The sequence below is a fragment of the Phasianus colchicus genome, chromosome 6, assembly GCF_987193195.1.
Source record: "Phasianus colchicus chromosome 6, bPhaCol1.hap1.1, whole genome shotgun sequence".
NCBI classification, from domain to species: domain Eukaryota; kingdom Metazoa; phylum Chordata; class Aves; order Galliformes; family Phasianidae; genus Phasianus; species Phasianus colchicus.
Window position 1 is genome coordinate 36,881,790 of NC_143441.1, and position 24,425 is coordinate 36,906,214.

A 24,425-nucleotide genomic window follows, 5' to 3' on the forward strand; every position below is an offset into this window, starting at 1 on the left:
TAAAATGCAACAGCTCTTTAATAACCAGACCAGAAGCCATCCCATTCTGAATATTTATCAAGGTGTTTACAGCAGACAATTATTCCACTTAGTTTGGGCTGTGTAAGGAAAGAAGTGCCCCAAACATACAGAACAGTATTTTTTATGCCTGATCTTTATAGGCATTTTAGTTGTTAATAAAAATAACAAAAAAATAATAAATTCATGTTCATATAAAGTTATATTAAGTTTATTTGAAAAAAATGAGTTGTACAGTTGAGAATTAGAGAAGTTGTTACAAATAACTAAGAAGCTGCATATTTCTATTACTTAAATATTTCCTTCTGAATAATTTCAACTTCTTTTGAGCTTTGGGTTTTTTTTTTTCTTGGAAGAACAAGGGTAGAGAAATAGAGAAGGAGGAAAAAGGCAATGTCTGAAAAACAGTCCTTACTCATTTGCAATGTAGATAACTTTGTGCTTCTCAATTACATCTATGTCATGCTCCAGTTGCTTCATCTGTGATTCCAGCTTTCCTTTATACAGCTTCTTGGGTATAGTGTCTATTTCTACTGAAAGACACTGAAATTCGTGATACACTTCCTCCCAGTTCTTTTTCAGCCCCTAGTGCCATTACAAGAAAAGGAAACACATGAGAAAAAGTAATTCATTAAAAATGATATGCACATAAATCACTTTACTTTTTGTAAAATTGCCCTTGATTAAGAGCTACTACAGTGTATACATAAATACATAGGTAAGTTTAATAATCTTAAATAATTGGACAAAATAAATTAGATGTGTATAAGTCAAGACAGATGCAGCAAAAATAATTTTGATTCATTTTGATGTAATACAAAGAACGGTTTTCAAAAAACCTTTGTGCTTTAGAGAGAAAAATTTAGTATTTAAGAGGCAAGAACTGAGCAATAATAAAACAAAACAAGTGAACGGAGGAGGAGCTACAAAAATACTAAGTTGTAGAAAGTGTATCAGTGTGTTTAACACAGTGATCAACAGTCAACTCCACAGCCTATCAGTAACTCAAGGAACACTACATTTCATTTCCAATCCTCAGCATTTTCCAGAAAAACTGCATCAAGTTAATAGATTGACTCTTCCTTATTCTACGTAAGAGACTCCCTATACAGTCAATCTACAGGCAGTTAACACTGACTGCTCAGTTGTGCCTAATTCCAGCATGCTTACTGAGAAACCACTAGGATTCATAAAAAATGCCTCAAAACTCACCACTCACTTGACTGCTTTTTTCAAAAAGGCAACAGCAATTATTTTACAAACTTCACTACAGAAACCCCTTCTGCCATAAACAGCAACCTGGCTGCTGCAGATACCTCTACATAATATGTGGTGCAACTGACCTTAAGAAATCACAAGAATACCAATATTTAAAACTCAAGCCCAAATTCAATGCAAGTCTCACTCAGTTTACACCACCAGCAGCATCATTTCCAGCAACAGAGACCCTCCTAGCTAAAAACCATTTCAACATTTCAACCATTTCATGGCACACTGTGATTTCCAAATTCATGTCCCTCTTCTCCACTATTATTGTTCATCTCTTCTAACATATTAGCTAACTTGATTATTGTCTTACTGAAGTTACATTTAGAAGAATTACTCTTAGTTCTGGCTTTGAAGATTGTTGCTTCTATTTCAGAGTTCAGGGATTCTCATGCCTATAAACTTGTCTGATTTGGTCCACTGTATGAGCAGATTTAACAGAAAAAAAGTGACCTCTGCTTGCAAATATTGAGTAAGCAAAACATACATTTTAATATGAATTAATATATTATTGATTCAAAGTAGAGTATTTGTTGCACAGAAATTCATAGTTTTTGTATATTTTTATTCAGCATCTTCTGCTGCCCATAAAAGTTCTTCCAATAATCTTCATATACAAATATCTACATAAATTTAAAAACCCTATCTCAACACATGCAACTAAGAGCAACATACAAGCCTACTTATTGACTGTCATACAAAGCTACTTGTCTTTGTAATCCAAGGCTGTAAAGTACTTAAATAAAGTTGAGAGTCAACTAGGCATAAGGTATTATTTACAAATAGACAGCCATGAAAATAAATACAGTTTTTCTGAAGTTTTCCAAGAAGAGTCATTAATAACTTTCTTTTTTAGTAATTCTTCTTTCTTTACATTAGTGAAAACTGATTTGGAAATCATTGAAAACACTTTAGCACATTTACTCATCAAAACTTACTCTATCCTTGCAGAGTACAGAGATAAGAAGCAGATCATTGTCCCCTCTATAAAAGTCTCCCTCAGACTTCCTTCAACAGCAATGCAATATGCTGACCTCTATTGCTCTGGGCTAGATAACAAACCGAATACCTCATTCTATATAAGGAATGCTGGATCAGTGAGAAATATGTAATGCATTTATCAACATTTATTTCATTCTCAAAAATCCTAACCAAAGTAATCATAATGGAGAGAGGGTTCAAAAATGTTGCAAATGATTTCCTTTTATTTTTGTAAGCTTATGAGCCTTAATTTTGTTCTCAGACATCTATTGCCACGTATTCTTTCAGATCAGATAATGAACTTGTGTTCAATAACTATGTCAATTATTTTAAAAGACAGGATTTCCCACAAGTCCTCAGCTGAGCGCTGGGTAGGAGTCACATACTCCAGGGGCATTAATTCCTCCTGACAATTGAACTGATATAAGTAATCTGACCCACGAATGAGCAAGCATTTTTGAAAAAATTAGAAGAAACTACTGAGTTAACAAAAATAATCTTTTATTTTTTAATTAAAAAAGATTTCTGCTCAATGTTGTATTTGAAAAACGTGGAATGATCAAACAAAATTAGACTTGTGAGCAGCAAAATTCACGTGCCTCCTGTCATATATATTTTTGCTGCACAGTTCACTTGCTGCATCATCAGCTTGTCTCACACCTTCCCTGCCATCTTCATCTTCAACTTTGCTGTTATATCTTTTCTATTGCTATCAATGCAATACTCTCACTTCTCTCCCTAGGCATACTCCTCCCTAGGCATTGACTGCCTGTTGCATAAAAGACACCACTGTGGCTGCTGTTTTGGATCTTGCTAATTAATCAATTAATCTCTGTGAGTTAGATGTTCATCATCTACTCATTTGCTTCAGATGGACAGACTAAAAAACATATCACAGGAACATAAACCTAATTTTCATAGGAAGATTAGCTAAGAAGTAGTCATGATAAATACCAATTCAAGAACTGGACATAATTTTTAAAACGTTTCTTTCCACTTTTTCTCTTCTTTTCTACTTCTCTACTTCTTTTTATGGTATTATTTCATTTTAGAAAGACTTGTGCACTAAAAACTTTCTGAAAGACAGTATCCTAAACAGTTTGACAAATAGAATTTTCCAGTTATAGTTCTACAAATACATCAGAGTTTAGTGCTATTCTCTGTTTTTCCCACATTCAAAGCACGACCTTATGTTCTAGCCAGTGAGGTCACAAGATGGAGACAGAAACTACCAATAAATGTAACAGTAACAATGATATTGTACATCAGAAAAAAATCTGCTATTAAAAAAAAAAAAACAACCAACTTTTTTTTTTTTTTAATGATTCACAAGTAGAGTGTCAGAACTGTCTCCAGATCCACATCTGTGATTTTCTGCATTTCGCTGAAATTCCAAGTCATTAAAGAGGATACGAATCTAACTGAATTGAGAACTGAGGATAGATCAGCCCCCTTCAGCTTGATTTACAACTGTTCTATAGCTCCATCTAGTGAAAAAGTAGGCACTCATTTGCTCTGCTTAAAAATCTAATACACTTTTATCATTTATTTGGACTTACATTGCTTTATTAATCTTATGCACATATTACTAATTACACTAAATCAAAATATGCACCTGCAGTAGACATTCTCTCTCTTCATCAGATAGCTGTTTCATGGCTTTTTTCTTAAGATACTCCAAAACATTGTTTTCATATTCTTTTTGAGCTTTCTTCATTTCTTCACTTCTCTGGGTTACATATTTTGGTGTAACACCATAATCCTAAAAGGGCAAGGACAAAGTGTCCTAATGTGCTTTTAAGAAGAAAACAAATACATACCTGTCACATATAGTGCAACACATTTAGAAAGACAGTCTGAAAAGGAATTTTGTGCCATTGAAGAACAGAATTTTAAATTACCATGTTCTTGGAAGTATGAAATGTGATCCTCTTTGTAGTCTGATGAAAATATATAAACAATTTCCCTCAACTTTTTGTCACAACCTCAGAAGAGAATTCACAAACCAAAACATTTATACAAACTGATGCTTGAGTGAAGAGTCTGAAATTTGTTAATGACAGCAGGCTATTTAAAATTTTCTTACATGGAATCAAGTTCTACTGTCCACATTCCTTGGATACTGTCATTGAAAGGTCTTCCTGTATCCTGATTTCTGCTAAAACATTGCATGCCAAAGATTTGGCACAATGTTAACTAGAGAGGAATGACAGACTATCTCATAATGGCTACAGAGGATTTGTGTTTCTGAGAGGAAAAATCTTTTCTGAATATTGCAGATGCACTTGGGGAACACACAGAATATACCTTCTTTCAACCAAATGCTAAATGATTCACAAATTTTTCAGAGTTGAGTACTACTGTTGATTATGTTAGCCATACAAAGGTTCTGCAAGGATTGTTGCTTCATTTTTCTGCATCTTCCCCATGACAAGCTATGTCACACATCATGTCTCTTTTTGCATAACACTTGGCTCTTCACACATTCTCACTCCCACTACCCTTACCTATGTACTTGCCATACGGATCTGTGTTCCTTCATTAAACTGTGAACTTTTCATTAAACTTTTCATTAAACTGTGAACTTTCCACACTTCAGTTAAAATACCTTTTAGAAGGTCAGCATGGCTGTTGACTACAATGCCCTCACCCCACTTTGCTCAATGGATCCTATCTCTCTATTAGCATGGAAAGACTGTTACATGAGCAGGAGCTGAAGAAACTGGCTCTGTGTGTCCTTATTAGATACTCCGAGAGTTCCCAATGCAACACACAACACATCTGTTATTAGTTTAGCAGCAACATTCTGCCAAATTTTTGCTGAAAGCATAAGCAAGTGAATACAGAGCAAAGGAAAGGCAGTACTCTACTGCCAGTGATTTCTCCTTGATCAATTTAATAGGCCTACCATAAGCAGCAGTGGTATTGAAACATTTCCAAAAAAAAAAAATCTTGAACATTTAATAGGAGAAAGAAATAGAGAATTTAAAACAGGTATCACTACTAGTACTTTCACTATAATTTAATAAAACTTACCTTTTTTTTAATATATTTTGGAACAAGTCCTGAAGTTTCAAGCAAGTATTTGTCTCCCTGTCTTCTATCAACATAAATATGTTGAGGCTTTTTAGGCAATCCTGTAATAGCAGCAACTGCGTTTGTTTTTATAAAATTCTTTTTACTCTGAATTCCCATAAGTGGGCGATCTGTCCTCCGTGGTACTGATAATGCAGGCAGTTTCTTACTCTCCTGTTCTTTTTTTCCTGTGAATTGAGCATGTAAACATTCTCGGCAATAACCCTATAGAGCTTTGCAGTTTAAAGAGAGAAAAATTATGCACAAAATTACACACAAAATTACATAGAAGTAGAAAGCAGCTGTAACTACACTGAAAGGATTGACTGAGATTGTACTGTAAACTGGGAAAGTACTATAATAAAAACTAATATGCTTGTTGGGAATAATTGAAGCTTAAGTAGCTTAGGAAATCCCATGTTGTTTTGCAGATAAGTTTTCCAAATAATATGCCACTCAATACTCCTTAATTATAGTGGCACAGGACTTACTTAAGATGTAATGAAAACTGTTTTTACCAGAGGTGCTCACTATCAGGACTCTGAGCACACTATCAGCCCCGCTGGTCCTGACCAGCACCATTTAGCGCACCTCATTACTGCCCAGTACTGGGCAGTCAGTCCATAGCTCATCTAGCTCAGGTGTGCCTGCTCCTAGACTCCTCCTGAAGGGCCTTGTAGAATCAGTGGATGGGACCCGGCCTGCTACCCTTTCTTGCCTGATGATCACTAGGTCACTGACTCATTTTCACTCACTCATTTTCATCACTGCCCTGCTCTGCTTTCATGCTTCTGCTGTGCTGGGCCTGCTCCTGTTGGTGAGGTCATTTTTAGGTCACCCTTAATTCCTGGCCTCCTTTAAGAGTGGCCCTGCTCCTGCTCTTCCATAATATTGCTTCTTACCATTCTTTCTCCAAAGAATACAGGAACTCTTCCTTTTTGGTGTAATCTCTCCAATACACCAACAGAAAGTTGGTAGTCTCCGGAGTACTGCCAATTTAGTCGAGTGATGAAAGACAACTCATTTCCCACCATATTTCCCAGCAGACAGAACTCCAACTTAGGGTCATTAATATGTAAGAGTACATTCCTACAACAGCTGGCTTCCTGATGCTGACCCCACAAACCAGTGCTTTTCTGAATTTGTTTTGAAAGCTTGCCATAATTTAGTACCGTAGAACACAGACTTAAATCTGTTTCTCTAAGAACACCATTTTGGAAAAAGGATCCCTAAAGCTTCTGAGTGAGCACTTGCTCACCCTTACCTGCATAAGACTGGTGCACAAAGGATGTTTTGGGAACCCCCACTTCTGCGGCCAGTTTGGTTAAAATGAATGCCAGAAACCAGTAATACAACCAGATGCAGTGGAAGATTAGGAAACACCTTTTTTAAGGAATTACTTACTGAATAATCAAACTATCTAAGAATGACATTATCCTAGACTTTAGGGGGAAATAAAAAAATCAATTTTTCTGCTTTGTCTTTGCAATCTACTTTTTAACTAGATAGATCAAACCCAATTTTCAAGATGGCATAGGAATCATTAAAAAAAAGCCATAATCCCACACAGACAGATGATAACCAGTTAAGTTCCAAGTGATGAAAGTGCTATGCATTAAAAAGAGGTTGCTAAGCATGTAAGTTTTCTGAGGTAAGTATGAAACTCCATTCGACACAAGTACAAGAATTTTCTGAGTTAAAGATGTAGCTTTTTCTCAAGACCTGTTAGGATCTAATCACAGAAATGAAATTACTGGTCTGAATGGTAGCTATGATGTGTCATAGTCATTCTGAGGCTACAGTACATCAATTCTAAATGCAAACACACCAGTACATGTTGTTTTTAATGAAGTCCTGAATTAGCAAGTTGAAATAAAAATGTAAGTTGCTCTTATGAGAAAAATAGAGCACAGTGCTGAATGCCAAAACATAGTCAGTTTGTAGTAGTTAGCAGAAATTTTGCAATACTTAAAAGTACTTAAAAAAAAAAAGGTTCTTAAAAGGAACATTACGGACTGCTCCAAGTTAGTGGTGAATCAACATTCCTTCTTACGCTCATCTAAAACATGAGTGCAGCAATTTAACAAGTTCTTGCTCTTGAAAGCATCAGATGCCATGAAGCATTACTTTCCAGTATACTGAATGTTGTTCAGCTTTCTTGAAAAAGAGATGATCTTTTGTAAAAATCACCTAGAATACCTACAGGACCTCAGGGACCAAAACCTACCTTAAGGTTCTGATAATCCATATTGCCTGAGGCATTAAACCTCCAAAGGCTCCTGTCATAGCCTGTATTTTCAATGCTAAAGTCATTCGCATGTACCACACATGCTTTGGTGCTGACCCACGTGTTCTCTTAGATGGCATTTTTTTAATATGGTACTTTAAGCTCCTCTGGTTTTTTTTGGTTTTTTTTTTGGTTGGTTGGTTTTTGCTTTTTTTCTTCTTCTCCAAGCTAACAACCATGTCAAACTAAAACTTAATAATTCAATCACAAATTCTAACAGCAAGGTTCTTACAACTCCAGCAGTACTGAAGTCATTGCAGCATTGCAGAACAGGCCATGAAGCTGAACATATGTTCAGCTTCTTACACCTAGAACTTCTTATACCCAGAATTATGAATTGTGCCTGAAGATAGGGTGGTGGAAAAAAACTGGCTCTTTACAATAAAATATTCCAGTTTTCTTATTACTTTGATACACAGCTCTCCAAAAAAAGTTCTACACTTTCGACAATGCCAGTCAATTTAATGCCTCAGGATTAAGAGGCAACAGCGAATACTGAAAAGTTGTATGTTGGTGATGATCAAAACAAATATATATATTTACCTAAATAACTTCAAGCATTACAATTAGTTCACTTTTAATATGCCTGCTAATATTATATATTTGAATACTAAAGATCAGTTGCAGGAAAGAACGGCATACAAATCTAAATTATGTAACTGCAAATTGAGGTATCAGGAGGACAGATCACGCTGTCAACACAGCTTCAGTCTTTAAATGGCTGCAGCTGAGAAAGAACACCCTGCCTTTCATGCGATCAGTGCACACACTCACTTGCTGGTAATGTGGGTTCCTTGGAGTGTTTCTTCAGAAAGTTTTTTGGAGATGGCACTGCAACTTTTGCTGGCCCCATAGTTTTCCACTGTGCTTTACTTTGCTCTATTTCAAGTTTCACAGACGGCCTAAATGTCGATATATACCTTTGATGTTAAAAAATAGGCATGAAGAAGGTCAGAAAAGGTCACAACAAAAGACTGTGCTATTTCGTTTTGTATCTTCCCAAAGGCCATCACTCCCATAACCTCCCTGCTAAACTTCAGTGCTGCCTTATGCTGACAACCCATACCCATACCCATACCCACACTCAATCCATACCCACACTCAATCCATACCCACACTCAATCCATACCCACACTCAATCCATACCCATGCCCAATTCATGCCCATGCCCACACCCATATCCATGCCCATGCCCATATCCATGCCCATGCCCATACCCATACCCATGCCCATACCCAATCCATACCCGATACCCAATCCGTACCCAACCCATACCCACGCCCACACCAACCCATACCTATACCCAACCCATACCCGCAGGCTTTAGCGCCTTGCCGGAACCGGTCACAGTGCTTTACATCCCCACATACCTGGGCGGTTTGACGGGCTTCTCCTCCAGCCGGGGCAGGAGGTTATACACGCTCTCCTGGGCCGCCATCCTCACGCTGCTGTCGCCGCCGTCTCCAAGGAGCCGCGTCGCTAGGCAACAGCGCCACGAGAGGCGGGGCTGCGCCACGTCTCTTCCGCCCCTCCTTTGGCGGGCGGCGACCGCCGGGCGGACGCGACGCATCGCGCGGCTGCGCAAGCGCGTTTGGCGGAGCTGAAGCCGACAGAGCTGCGGGCGGGCGGCCGCGCGTGCGCAGTGCGGGCGGTGGAGGCGAGGCTGTGGGGTGCGCGCGGTACCTGAGGGCCCCGCCCCGCCTCGCCGGTACGTGGGCGCTGAGGGGCGCCTGTGGGGAGCGGGGTCGGGCCGCGACGGGCCGAGCCGCGGGGCGGGCAAGACAAGGCAAAGCACAGGTTTTGCCGCTGCTGCTCCAGAGGGTCGGGGGGGTCCAGGGCTGCGTTGGCTGAGCTGTGGGAGGGGGGCGGTGAGGTGCGGCCGGGCTGGCTCCGCGCTGTCCAGCGCTGCCGTGTTTTGCGAGCCGTCCGTTGTCAGCCTCCTGTCCGCGCTTCGGCGCCTTCGAGGTGTCGGGATGGCGCGTTCCCCAGCGGCCGGGCCGGGCAGGGCAGCTCGGCGTCGGGGCTCGGCGCTGCGCGCTCCCTCGGCGCTGCCCTGCGGCTGCGTGGCGCGCGGCGGCTGCTCCTCTGTGTTCCGAGGTCGGATCGGGGCTTCCTTTTTGTTCTGTTTTACAGATCTCACACGCTCGGAAACGAGCTCGACCCCTTCCTGCAGATGAGCGAGGCTCCTAAAGATACTTGAGTGCACACTGATGTTCTGGAAAGCTTTAGCGGGTGTCTGGCTGCCGCAGAGCGGGAATCCCCATGGCAGCTCACATCTGTCCCCAGAACATTCCCGCTTCTTTCGCTGTACGGGTTTGTCAGCGCTGCGGCTGCTGGTGTAGTCTGTAAGTGATCCTTTCCCCTGCACCGGTTGCGACTGCTGTGGTTGCTCATCAGATGCTGTGACCTGGCTCTTACACTTGGTAACTGGGAAGACTTCTCACCATCCTGTAAGGCTTCTGCAGAGGTGCAGAGGCTGATTTCACACGTTTTCCTTCTTTTTTTTTAAGTACCATCTCAGCATTTTGGGCTGTGGGGTGATCATGGGAAGATTGAAGTTGGTTCTGAGAAAAGTCAAAGGGGAGTTTTTTTGTGTATTGGAAGCTTTGAAGTATGATAATTATTTATCAACCTACTTTGAGTTCCCCAACAGCCACTGCTGACTTGTTTGGTCTCTGGATTTTAACCATACTTTGTGTCTTTGCAGACTTTGTGTCTACACTGGTAGCTAAGACCAGTTTTCACGATAACTCCTGTCATCATTAATGCAAGTATATGTAGGGGCCTTCAGCCCTCCAAGTGGAGGGTTGACATGTATTGTCAGAACTTGATTTCATTGGAGGAGGTAGAGGTATAAGCTCTGCTTCAGTACAACACCCTCTCACCCCTAAAGCCTGCTGGCACAAGTAGCTGTAGCTAGAGTTGGTGCTCTTACTAGACTGGTAAACTCTGCTAGACATGAAGTCTAATTCACACCATTTTCACAGTAAAGCTTTGCCACTGGAATAAAAATGATTTTAAACAAACAGTTCAATAATTGCAAACTTCTTTTTACTACATAGTAAAAAATCTTTTACATAATAAAAAGAAGCTTGCAATTATTGAACTGTTTTTCTAAAATCTTCGTATCTTCATTCTTTGAATACTTCATATGGGTGCAAGGTTGGGTGAAACTGTGATAGATTAAACTGAACAGCTGAATAAAATTCCGTGCACATTCTTGCATCAGATTTACTGACTTGATTTCAGGCAATCTCACAGACTGCTTGTAACCTTATGCAAATATGGCAAGTATATAATCAGAGAAGTCTGTGTCTAGTTCCTTCCTTGCCTACAGCACTCATTTTTGGGCCTTTTATGTTCCTGTGTCCTAGATTCATAAAGCATTCTGGATGTTTTGTCCTGCAGCTGTACTGCGTACTAAGTACTGCACCTCAGAACGTTTCTGTAGTACAACTAGAGGTGTAGACAGGCCACTGTGCTTGGCATGATTTGTATGCCCTTTGTTCCTAAATAAGGTTTGAAATTATTATTATGCTCAAAAAATAAAATCACTAAAATACTGTCTCTTTTTTTTATATATATCTTGAACATATTCATATTTGGAAGCTTAAGTATCACTTTCTGGCCCTGTTAGCTTTGTATGTGTATATTCACTTCAGTGCATTACCATTACAGAACAGCTTTATAATGACACTGAATATTACAAATACTCTTGAAAGATTTTTTTTTTTTCCCTTTTAAATAGTTGTTACAGAAAACTTTGTTGCACTCACACATTTCCTTATACTTTACAAGGATTAGAAAAAACTGTGCAGTGTGAAGTGCCCATCTTTACTTTGATTTATACCTTGTAGTCACAGCATGCTTATCATGTCACAGTACAGGCTGCAGACACCGAATATAATGATATTTAGGGCACTTGCTTGCAAGCTTATTTCCATACAGAAGTAAGCAAAATGGAAAGATCTGAATAATTGGAACACGTAGAAATAGTTTGGTAAAGAAAGCAGAGCATGAAGGGCAGATCTAGGAACACACAGCAGAATCTAGAGTGAGGAGCATCTCAAAGTGAAGATCTCTGTGGTTTGCTCTGAGAAAACTTGAGCCTCCGTGTTACTTTTGAAGTTGGAATGACCTATGTCTCTGGGATCATCCCATACTGCGCATTCTGATGAGGTAGGCCAGGGTCTTAAAGAGCTCCTCTGGTAACTGTAAACATGGTTTAACCATTGGTAGGTCACTGGAAGGTATTACAGTTCATTTGGTTCTCACCAGTTTTCTGCAAATCTAAGTCAACTTCTGTCCTCTGTAGTGGTAAAGCACGGTTGGTTTCAAAACTGTCTAGAGAAAAGGCTCTGTGAAAAATTTGGTGACTTACTCTAAAGTGAGTTCCTGTATTTGTTCTATTGAGTCTGTTGTGACTAACACAGGGAAACACTTCGTCACTAAAAAATATTTTTCTGGTCTGAGTAGCTGACAAAGCAGACAAATATTGCTGCAGTGTGTTGCACCCACCCAGCTGCTAGATGGAATGCTAGCAGCTAGATTGATATAGTTACAGTTATTAGAAATAGATGATTGCAGTTTTAGTTAGGTGTTACATTGGCCAGGAGGGCGGGAAAAAGAAATACTGCTTGCAGCTTTGTCAGCCATCTCTGTCCTGCATGCTGTAACAGCTAAAATAAATCTTCAAAAAAATGTGATTTTACATATATATATGTATATATATTAATTTAAAGAATTGATGAGTGACCATATAGTTGAATTTTTGCATCTAAAGTTATATTAATTTCCTAAGGGAAACTCTGTGTTGTTCTTCTTCAAACATTTTCAGACATGAGCAGCGAAGAAATAATAATAACAAAGTGATACTTGTTTGCCTATTTAAAATGAAAAATGACTCTATTGGGATTCTTGTGCAAATTAGTGCTTATTTTCTCCCCCAGCCTCCCTCCCTTATTGAGATTCTGAGAGTCCTTCACCCTGTGGCCTTAAACATAACAAACAAATCATGGTTTGCAACTCCAGTTGTGTTGGCAGTGATTTCTCTAAACAAACAAAAAAACACATTGAGGGTGTCTTGTTTAATCTGTGTTGAGAATGCTGCTTTCCTACTGAATCTTTAATGTACTTTTGGAAGTGGAGTGTTTTCATGATGTCTTTCTCTCACTTTACACAAACTACATCCAATACAATTCCATTGTAGGAGCTCTTCACAAATCGCTTGCTCTGTCATTCCATCAGAAGAGAGCTGGATGCAACTCTTCCATCCTTGCTGTTGCACAAGTCTGTGAGGTTTTTGTTGTATGTAGGTGGGTATTTCATTTGTGGGTTTTTTTTTTGTTGTTGTTTTTTTGTTGTTGTTTGTTTGTTTTTTTTTAGAAAAAAAAATAAAGGTGTCTTGGAATTGGGGAACATACAGACTTCAATATTGTAATTACATGGAGGTGGTTTAGTTAACTGTCATTGTTTATGAATTTGTACTTTTAAGTAAGTCTGTTAGAGGAAATATAATAATTGAATTTTAATTCCTGCTAATGATATTATATGCAAATAGTATTGTAGTGTTAGGCCTGGGTATCCTTATTTAACCTGAGGGCAAGGACTGTTTGAAGTTAGGGTTGTCAGTGAAACAAAGCTGGAGCTATGTAGTAGAGTGGAATGGGTGATCTTATTTCAAAAGATACATACCTTCTATCACTGACAAAGTCATAACTAGATTTGTGTTTTAATTGCTGTTGTTCTCAATTTTATATCCTTTAGTATTTTTTAACATGTTTATTGAAGAACTAATTGCTTTTTTTTTTTTTTTTTTGAAGCAGTTCAGTGGGCTGACAAGGTGGCTTGAAAAAAAAAAAAACCAAAAACCAGCAGCAGAAGATGTTTCACACTGTTCAGTATCGACCTTTGAGACTGATAACCCAAAACAGTCTTTCTAACATTTGTTTAAAACTGATGTTTTCAAGACTGATAACATTTGAACAGATATCAAAGTCATGGTTCTCAAGCCATTCTCTTGTTGGAAACAAAAATATTATCCTGATGGGACCTCCGGGTGCTGGGAAAACAACAGTTGGGAGAATAGTAGGTCAGAAACTAGATTGCCCTGCCATAGATATAGATGATGATGTCCTTGAAAGAACCTGGAATATGAGTGTGGCAGAAAAACTGCAGGATGTTGGTAATGAGCAATTTTTAGAGGAGGAAGGAAAAGCCCTTTTGAAGTTTTCAGCATCTGGAAGTGTCATTTCCCTTACTGGGTCCAATCCAATGCACACTGCTGGTATGCAGCATGTGAAAAGAAATGGAATAGTTGTGTATCTTGATGTGCCCACAATGGTCATTATGAGTCGGCTGAAGTCGATGAAAGTGGATCGCATTGTGGGCCAGGGTCCTGCTACTTCTCTTAAGGACATACTTCAGTTTAGGAAGCAATTCTACAAAAGGTGGTACGATGTTCGTGTTCTTTGTGGGGGCAATATGGCAGCAGAGGTTGTAGCAGAAAAGGTGCTTGATGCTGTGAAGAGATACCAAAACTCAGAAGTGGAAACTTATGTTTCAACTAGGAGTTCACAAAAAAACTCTCACAAGTATTTCAGTGATGTTGTTATTGAAGGCTTAGCCTCAGATGGAGGACTCTTTGTCCCTGAGAGAGGACTTCCAGAGTTGACTGCTGAAGAATGGCGAACTCTAATTGGAGCAACTTATGCTGAAAGAGCCCAGGTGATACTAGAGAGATGCATACATCCTGCTGACATTCCTGCTTCTAAACTGAGAGAAATTGTTGGAACTGCATACGGAGAAAACTTTACTTGTTCTAAAATTGCCCCAGTTAGACATTTGACAGGCAATCAGTTTCTCCTTGAGTTATTTCATGGACCAACGGCTTCATTTAAAGATTTTGCATTACAGATTATGCCCCATATATTTGCATACTGCATTCCCAGGAGCTGCAATTACTTGGTTCTGGTAGCTACTTCTGGTGACACAGGGAGCGCTGTCTTAGATGGCTTTAGTCGTCTCCATGACACTGACAAACAGAGAATTGCTGTGATGAGTTTTTTTCCTGAGGATGGAGTAAGCCCAATTCAAAAATCACAGATGATTGGTTGTCAGAAAGAGAATGCCTGGTCAGTAGGTGTCAAATCTGATTTTGATTTTTGCCAGACCGCTATGAAGAAAATCTTTACCAACTCGGATTATACTGGCTATCTTACAGTAGAGTATGGCACTGCTTTAGCAGCAGCAAACTCCATAAACTGGGCACGACTGCTTCCTCAGGTAGTTTATCATGCCTCTGCATACCTTGATCTTGTTCATCAAGGTATTATTACATTTGGAGACCCTGTAGATGTTTGCATTCCTACAGGGAATTTTGGCAACATATTAGCTGCCCTGTATGCCAAAATGATGGGAATCCCTATTAGAAAATGCATTTGTGCTTCCAATGAAAACAATGTCTTGACAGATTTTATAAGAACAGGTATTTATGATTTGAGGGGAAGAAAATTAGTTCCAACTTTTTCACCAGCAGTAGATATTTTGAAGTCCTCCAATCTTGAGCGATACTTGCACCTGATTGCTGATGGTGATGGACAGCTGGTGATGCAGTTATATAACCAGCTGGAAAATCAGGGCCACTTTCGGCTGCAGAAAGACCTACTTGAAAAGCTTCAGCGGGACTTGGTGGCTGGGTGGTGCTCTGAGGAGGACTGCCTCGCTGCCATTCACTCTGTCTACAGCACTACAGGATATATTCTGGATACACACACAGCTGTTGCTAAAGTAGTTGCAGATCGATTACAAGATAAAACTTGTCCAATTATTATTTCATCTACAGCTCATTATTCTAAGTTTGCACCTGCTATCTTGAGGGCCTTGAGGATTACAGAAATAAAACAAAACCCATTAAGTCAGCTTCACTTGCTGAGTTCTTACAGCCCTCTGCCTCCAGTCCACTGGGGCCTATTAGCGACACTGAAGAAGAATGAGAATGAGGGTCACCGGGTCTGTGCTGCTGATTTAAGTATGTTGATGTCTTGTATAGAAACCTTAATTCAAAATCATTTTATGAAAGTTTTCTGAGCAACCAGTCGGATGTGTACTGTGTCATTTGTGGTACCTTAACAAACTGCATGTTTTAATAAAGTCATGATTTATCTGGCCTGTGTCCAGTTCACAGCATAACATCTGCAGTTGTATACTCAATTGTCAGATTTTCAGCAGTATTCTTAAGTAATGCATGTGAGATTTCTCGTAGCGTGGTACAGTTCTGAATGGAGAGACTGGAAGCCTGGAGTATTCTTGCAGGCCACATGCCTTAGGGACAGCAGCGGAGCAGGCTTTCCTTGGTAGCACCTTCATAAGCTGAAGCATTCTCCCCTGAAGGAGGGAGGTGATGAAGTCTGACCTGCAGCTAATGGCTCTAGTTTTGTTGCAAGAATGATACGATCACCTGACCAGGAGGTGATCAGTTAAAGTTTAACTCACTTCACTGAGGTCACCAAAACACAGTAAGATAGTGATGATGCTCAAATATTACTAGTGAAGTGTGATTTCACTGTAAAGATTGAAGCATACACATTCTGTTAATCCTTCAACCATGTAATTTTATGGTATGCTGCTTTCTTGTATGGTGTTCTTTTTATGTTTTGTGAGGCCAACATTTATGCAGAACATCTGGTTATTTTGTTTTTCAGACATCTTTCCTTCCGGATATTTTTCTGTGTATGATGGAATCCTTTCTTTAATATTTATAACTTCTGAGATACAGCTCATCCTCCAGTGTGCCAGTAGTCTTTCCTAGATCTTTTCTAGTTTAACTTTTCGACATTAGAATACTTCTTTAATGCTATTGACTAGTGTTAGCATCAGTCTTCCTAGATAAGATCCAAACTTAAGTATTTATTTACATTTATTTATTGTATTGTTTTTTTTTTTTTCATAGAGTTCATGTAGCTTTCTTTTTCTAATTTATCAGTTAGGTTCTTACATTAGTCCCAAGTGTAACATTACAATACATGAGTTCTAAATCTTTAAAAGAAAAAAAAGTCTGGTTTCCATTACTGGGATGGGAATGGGTTTCAATGTAAGGACTTGGGGAAATTCTGTACTACTTGGCTCCATGAAGCTTAGTGCTGTATGTTACCATGAGGCAGTTTGTCACACGCAGTTGCAATGCGTTCTGGAAGTACTTCCAAAGACAAGCTTGTTTTCATAGAAAGAACCTGAAAGAGAAAAGCTGAGGTTCTAAACAAGATTAGGCTAGAAGACTCTGACCTACCTGGAATTAACTGACTGTTAGATAGTAACAGCTAAGCAACATGTCTAACAAATTTATTTTGGCATGACTCAAACAATCAATATTTCAAAGTTCATGGCTGTAGCTCATGCTTGGTTTGAATGGGAAAATAGTAGTAAAATTCCTATTTACGATGTTTGACATGAAAATATAAAGGGTTGATACGGATACATGAACTCTGTAAGAACTCAGCTGTACTTAAAGGCTTTTGTGAAGCTGAAATACATAAAGGTAGTGATTAAAGAGCATGTAAAATATTAGTACATTTTTGAAAATATCTTTCAGAATACTTGCTCGATTACATTGTTTAGGAAACGTAATAACTGAACTTCATCATACATGAAATGAATCAACTGTGTTCTAGTAATGGGTACCATAAGACACTGCAGTCACGATCCCAAATCTGTGTGGTGTTTGTACCCGGGTGCTGACGCTGTTGTGGAAGCTGCAATGCACAGTCATTTGTCTCACTTTGACGTCCTGGGCCTGGAGGAATGGGAGAGGAGCAAATACCTTCCTCTGTGCTCACTGCAGAGAGTGGCCAAGAGGACAGAGGGCAGTGAGGGAAGCGATTCTTACCATTTCCCAGCCTAGCTTCTCTGAATGTCATTCAGCAGAATACTGTACTTCAACAAACATTGTGCCACTGTGATTGCACTTTTTTCCCTTGCTGCCAGTTTCATGAAAGATTCAGAGGACATTAACCATTGAGTGAGCACGAGTGCTGGTTTTTGTCTTTTTCAGAAATTGCATGACAACATCTATGTGTATAATGTGTACTATTAACTTCTTTAAGAAAAAATGATGCACTACTGATGCACAGAAGCACATGTACATTCTGATGGTCAGTAGAATTCTTAAAGCTATTTGGGATTAATGTACACATTTGCTCCTATTTGCTTAAAGATAACATGTTGCAGTCTAAACGAATATAAGCCATGTTTACGGAGAATGGCAGAAATGTGTGTATATGCATACTCACAACTTTGTAATAGCATAGCTTTATTAATATAATAGCTTTATTTAAGCTATTAGTTTCTATTGGTTTGCTTTGCTGAACACTAATACTACATGTAAAATCTTAAAGACAGATGTAACAAGGAACAGTTTGTAATGTCAATGTTTATAATTCTTGTTATAAAAATATTTATATGGAAAATACCTTGTTTTTCTTGCAGTCTTAGCAGCTGCTCATTTCTTGCCTTAAGTCACAGTCCTGCTTCTCAGGGTGACAATGATTTTAGGTGAAGGGTCAATAGAGCAGTTTCAGTTGACTTCAAAAGAGAGCTCTGTTTTCTTAATGTCTTCAAATTTAAAAAGAACTGCTATTTATGTTTTGAAGGTAACAGGATATTTAGGGTTTGAAACTCTGAATGGAAGATTGTTGTTTTTCAGGAGATCAGCTTTGCTCTTTGAAGACTTCAAGAATGCGCATTGTTATTAAGATCACATTTGGTATGCCTGAAGTATGCCTTTAGTTGTTTGTGTCCACTGCATTTTTTCTAAATAAATACTGCAGGATCCACACTATAGCATTTTCTTTGCAAATATATTCTTAAGTCCTTACCAATTTGTGATATAAAGGAAGTCCTCTGAAAGAGATTGTTTCAGAATTTGATCTTTAATCTCATAAGATGTGCTCTTTCATGTGTTTACACAAAAATTAGATATATGGTAATTGATCTACACAAAGGAAAATTCAACAGTTACTGTTCAACTCTGTGAATGCCACAAATTTTAAATCCTGAGGAGCCACTTAAACAGGATAAGATGAATTATTTAGCAGGGAATAGTGACAAATCACAGAATCATAGAATGGCTTGGGTTTGAAAGGACCCCAAGGCTCATCAAGTTCCAACCCCCCTGCCATTGGCAGTGCCACCAACCTCCAGATCTGGCTCTAGAGCAGGCTGCCCCATCCAACCTGGCCTTGAACACCTCCAGGGACAGAGCATCCTCAGCCTCTCAGGGCAGCCTGTTCCAGCACCTCACCACTATCTCTGTAAAGAACTTCCCCCTGATATCCAATCTAAACATTCCTTCCTTGAGCTTAAAACCATTCCCCTTTGTCCTATCACTGTATACCTGGGTAAAAAGTTGATTCCCCTCCTGTTTTTAATCCCCTTTTAAATACTGGAAGGCTGCAATGCGGACTCCTCGCAGCCTTCTCTTCTGCAGGCTGAACAAGCCCATCTCCCTCAGCCTGTCTGCGCAGGGGAGGTGCTCCAGCCCTCCGATCATCTCCATGGCTCTCCTCTCAACCTGCATTTCATCATGGCCTGGAGTAGATCTATGTCCCTAAGAAAAAAGCTTTGAGGCCATCCTTTCCAAATAGACCATCATACTGTAGGAAATCTTAGGAAAGTGTCTGGAGACAGCAAGCTTGAGCTTTCCCATCTGAACATGCATTTGTCAGCATGTCTTGTGCCCAAAATGCCTGTTGAGATCCTCAGGTTTCAAAATGGGAATGCTGTCAGGGAGCTTATATTGCTGACTGTACTTCACTCTGACAGAACCTTTTACAAGAATGCTACACCCAACTGCAATAACCACAGCTTTCAGTAAGGCTGCAGAATTGGACAAAAGAGTCGTAATAGCAATGAAAGGATTTTTAAGAAGCACTGTCACGAGTGTCTTGGTAAGCAGGATCTGCTTACTGTAATGAAAGCATAGAAGAGTAAGCATTTAAGCAAAGGTTTGTTAATGAAATAAAGATCTCTTCAGTCAAACAGAGGAGTGCTTCAGTAATTGTGAATAGACTTGGACACGTTGCAAGAGGTAAAAGAGGTTCATGGGATGGAAAAGGATTCTCTACGCTGAAAGTACTGCATGAATTTCTGAAAAGATGTGGTTTGATAGAGGACTAACTCAAGCAAGCCAGATCCATGTTAAGCAAGAGGTCGATGTAAGTGATCACAGCAGTCCTTCTGAGCTGTCCCAGGAGTGGCCTGCATGGCAGCAGCAGTATGACCGATGTTTCATGGAGGCCTGGCTGAGCGTTAGAGGTTGCAAACTCATTTCATATCTCTGTTAGTGTTATCGGTATGCAGAACAAACTGTGCTATAAATGGGCTTCTGGATATGTTTAGCCTTGCGCTATCTGTCACTAGAGAATTGCAAATGGTCTACTAATGCACATCCTGACTTGACTTATGGCTATTAGGATATGGCTCATTAGTTTTAAATTTCATTATACGATGCGTGTTGTGATGATTTGTGCAATACATACTTTTATTATGAAAATTATGTGAGCATAGCTGGCAGGGAATTGTCTACGAAAATGTCAGCTGTATTGAATGTTGCTATTGATTATTCATTTTTATAAGCTTTTCTAAGTCAGAGATCTCTTAAGGATTAGACGCTTTTGGACCCTTTCTTTCTATTCTTGTTTACTCGTCATTTCTCTGTGCTTTTGTGAGCAATTTGTGATCCAACAGCCATTTTCCATTCATGTCCAGCTCACAGTAAGATCTGTATAAAACAAATTGGAATGTCCAGTACTGGTTTCGTTTCTGTAGTTCTACTTAACCTTCTGTATACCAACTGAAGAGATCCCATGAAGCTTAGAGAAGATAGAGTGTTCAAAGGGTTCTTCTTTAGAAGCATTTTGAGAAAAATGCTTGAATTTTCTTACATTTCAAACTAATTTGCTAAATTACATCTAAATAGACAGGGCATGAAGTGGACTTTTTGCTAAGCGCGTGTAGCAACCTAGTTCTACTTAAAATGCTAATAAATGCATGCTGTCTCCTAATGACGCGACTGTTTTAAGCATAGTTAATTAGCACTGTATACAGATGGGGAAGGAAAATCCATATTCACAGGCATTTTCATTCAGAATGCTTAGTAATAGTTGAATAAATTGTTAATAAACTGTACAGTTTGAAAGGTCATGTAGGAATAGCTCATTTCTGCATAAATGGTGTTTTGCAATGAAAATGGAGTGATGTTTACCTGGAGTCATTATATTCAGCTTTTAACCACGAGATGGCATTCCTAACAGAAGTTTGCTAGGGAGAGCTTCTGGCAGCTTCAGAAGGGCACCGAATGAAAGGTTGTCAGAAGTGTTTGTAATGTCATATGAACCCTTTATGTTCTCAGTTTTAGAAAACCTTACTAATAGAAGCTTGACTAAAATGTTCACTGATACATGGAATCCACAGGAATACATGATGGTTCTTGTCAGAGAAACTGCATTAATTCATAGCTTCACATTTTGTAAATCTTGAATCAATTTTGCTTTAACACAAACAATTTAATAATTCTTTAATTTCAGAACACAAATAATACCATCATCTCCTACGCAATACTCACTTGCTCATATTTCAGACTTATGTACAATATAGGGTTTGTAGGGAGTTTTGGGATAAGGAAGAGCAGATTACAGTATTCATGGGGAAAATTAATAGTATAAATAGTTTGTCTCATAGCTTAATATTGAAGTGACCAAACAGCATCTTTTCAAACGCCTGTCATTCAGGCTGATAACAGAGCCCACACAACCCTGCTTTCTTTCAAGCTTTGTATCTTTTTCACTTTTTTTTGTTATCTTAGCACGCTAAAAGCAAACACTCTGTTATTCCTTTTCCTTAAATGCAAGCATGAAAAGAGCAGAATACAAACTTATAAACCAATGCAAATGCACTAGGTTTCACAAAGCATAGGGACATGCTTATTACATCCCTTAACAGTTCTTTTTCTACACTTTAAGTCCTCATTTTACTTTGGTTATTTTTTGCTGACTGCAAGGTCAGACCTGAGTTGAGTACTGATTTATATTTCCATTCTAGCTAGTCCCCTGGATGCTTTGGTTTGGTAAAAAGACAATACAGTGAGTTTATGCTTAAACTGGAATCCAATGCAATGTGGGGAATTTTTCTCAAGTCTATTTCAAGACAAGAGAAACAGCAATAATAGACTAAATTTATTTGTTTTGGTAGCGTTTTGGTAGAGAAACTTTTGTGGCTTTAGAATATCTTTTCTAATGCTTGTGTACATTTTCTGCTGATCCTTCTGCTCCATGTGCCACCCCTGCTGATGTCTCAGCCCTTCTGGTTTGAGTTTTGATCATTTAACACCGCTGAGAGGACAGAGCAGTGGCTGCTGTGTTGCTGACACTGATGACAGACTTTGCAGAGTGAGCAGGTACTGCTTTGACATTCGGCAGCTGTTCCTTCTGAGCATGCTGTTACACCTCGATCATCTCTCTGTGATGGCCATACAAAACAGAATATGGAATATTGTTCACCAAAGGCAATGGTCAGCCAGAAAAAAAGCCTTTCAGAGTCGGCAGGGTGGTAGAACCTACCTGCTAGTAGGGGAATGAGACATGCAGACTGCAGCAGCACACTGTGTGAGCTCATCGTATCTGATGTTGGCTGCCAGTATCGTTGGGAGGGCTGAACATCTCCTGCTTGCTGCAAATTCTCAGCAAGTGTGGTGAAGTGAAAATGACTATTTCAAGGATGTGGAAAAGGCAATAGGAAGAAACTTTTATATTGTAATTATGAAATCGATGTTAATGGGAAAATAAATTATTTGTAATACTGATTTGTTGCCATTATCTTTCAAGCTAAATTACAGACTGAATTTTCTTTTTAGTAATTTGGTATAGCACTGGCTAGATGTGGAGAGGGCTCCACTGAGAAGCAGCATGTCCTACAGAGAAGGTTGTAAAAGAGGAAAAATAGTAAGGAAAGCAACATTCTCTGCTCTCAGTTATGGAAGGGGCTTATCCTGAAGACAGTGAGTAGAAACACTGGCAGCTTAGCAAGTTGAACGGGTCAGTTGAAGCAATGGCACAGTGAGTAGGGAGTGATGGACATCACCAGTGGAAACCGGTGGTCTCAGCTATTGCTGATAGTGCCTCTGCGATGTCTCCTGATGTTCAATCAATGAATGTGTGCTCCACTTCCCGGAAATGAGGGGAAATAAATGCAAATGAGCTTGTCTTTTTGCCCAAAGATCTCTCCCTTACATGACAGCCACTGTGAGTTCACGTGACCAAGCCCTTGTGTGCAGCAGTGTCAGAAAGAGCGGCCGTGATGCTGTCAAGTAATTGTGCTAATATTTTGTGAAGGATCTGCAAATTGCTTTGCTAGTACAAAGCATGTCAGTGGCTAATTTGATGTGGTTTATTGTTCTTGAGAGGTTGATAATGAATGCTTGAATTGCATCTTATGCAACTGTTGTTGAATAAGCTTTGTTTGAATAAGTGTAAATTGGAAAAGGAAAATATGTCGGGAATGGTAGCCACAAGCATTGTCACTTAGCATATGTACCAAGCATGCCCAGGGTATGCAAGAGCAGTTACCAATAGAAGCTGTGTTTGTTCTTGCGAGTGAGTTTATTGTTCTGAATGATTTATCATTTCAGATTACATTTTTTGGTAAGAGATTTTGCTGGAATAAATACACTCCAAAAAAAGTGAGTTGCGTATCTCCAGGAGATGCCCAGGATTGTGTACTGAGCAGAAGTTAAGTTTGTAAGGTTCTTCCGTGGTGTTTGGAAGTAGGCAATGTACAAAGGGTCGTTATGCAACGCGGGATGTTCTTTCACAAGGTGATAACATCGGCTCTGTCACTCTGCAATTTTCCTCACTCTCAGAAATCTAGAAATATGAGAAGTTTTGGAAAATTATCAGACACTGTAATACGCTTCCAAACTATGGTTTAAGCATTCCTACCATTGCATTTTATTTGTGCTCAAAGCAGTGTGTTGAATTGTCTGAATTTACACTGGATGCTGAAAGGCAGCCCTCGTGTTCTTTTATAAAAAGCAAAAAGGTGTCACATTTTTCAGCTGTTCAAATCAGCTTTCAAATCTGAATCTGTTTTCCTCCTGCCCCTTCATCACTGGTGGTAAAGCTCTTCGTTTTCTTCTTCTTTTATGTTGTGAAAGGAGATGGCTATAAGCATAGGTCCCTTCCCTCTCAAACATATCTGAACAGAAAACAGACACAATTATCTGCTGCATTACTTTTGCTGGATTTACTTTGCTAAAGATGATTTGCACCTAATATGCAGCCAACCTCTTTTCAACGAGCAGAACAGCAGAGCTGAGCCAGACGGTCTCAAGTGCCAAGTGACCTTCCCAGCGCTGTGCAGAACCACCAGGAAGGCTCGATGAAAACTACTTCACAGGCTACTAAGATCTCTAGTGCCCGGCATGGTAAATTGTTACTCATTTCCGCAAGGCACAGCTGACAGCTGACAGTGGGAAATGAAGAAATACAAACTACATTTCTTTTCTTAATTCCATCCAAAATGAAATTTGCCTTCTGTGAGCAGTTGGCTCGTTGTGCCAGGCTTAGAGTGGGTCTGCTTCCTCCCCTGGTGGTGATTGCTTATGGATAAGTTTTTGGTCAGGTCAGGGGCTGCAAAAGCTACATCATTTGTGATGAGATTGTGTTCCCTTTACTAATTGCATGATCTGAATCATAGATCAAATTGTGTATAGATGTAACATCCTGAAAGTAATGGTACAGCTGAGAAT

At 39.3% G+C, this 24,425-nt stretch overlaps 2 protein-coding genes across 6 annotated transcripts; one reads left to right on the forward strand and one right to left on the reverse strand.

Annotated features, from left to right (window-relative positions):
• Positions 1-9,266, reverse strand: ENKUR (enkurin, TRPC channel interacting protein). The gene is made up of 5 exons (XM_031614360.2): positions 8,998-9,266; positions 8,402-8,547; positions 5,302-5,528; positions 3,881-4,027; positions 1-603 (listed from the first exon to the last, which is right to left on the reverse strand). The coding sequence occupies exons 1-5, from the start codon at positions 9,195-9,197 to the stop codon at positions 430-432; spliced, it is 894 nt and encodes a 297-aa protein (XP_031470220.2). The 5' UTR covers positions 9,198-9,266; the 3' UTR covers positions 1-429.
• THNSL1 (threonine synthase like 1) lies at positions 9,207-15,793 on the forward strand. Of its 5 annotated transcripts, none has more exons than XM_090142981.1 (4): positions 9,207-9,335; positions 9,761-10,094; positions 12,837-12,942; positions 13,453-15,793. In XM_090142981.1, the coding sequence occupies exon 4, from the start codon at positions 13,511-13,513 to the stop codon at positions 15,713-15,715; it is 2,205 nt and encodes a 734-aa protein (XP_089999107.1). In that variant the 5' UTR covers positions 9,207-9,335; positions 9,761-10,094; positions 12,837-12,942; positions 13,453-13,510; the 3' UTR covers positions 15,716-15,793. The 5 variants fall into 5 exon arrangements, with proteins under 5 accessions (XP_089999107.1, XP_089999108.1, XP_031470218.2 ...); XM_090142982.1 differs by having other exon boundaries at positions 9,761-10,050; XM_031614358.2 differs by having other exon boundaries at positions 9,761-9,972; positions 13,450-15,793.
• The last annotated feature ends 8,632 nt before the right edge of the window (positions 15,794-24,425 follow it).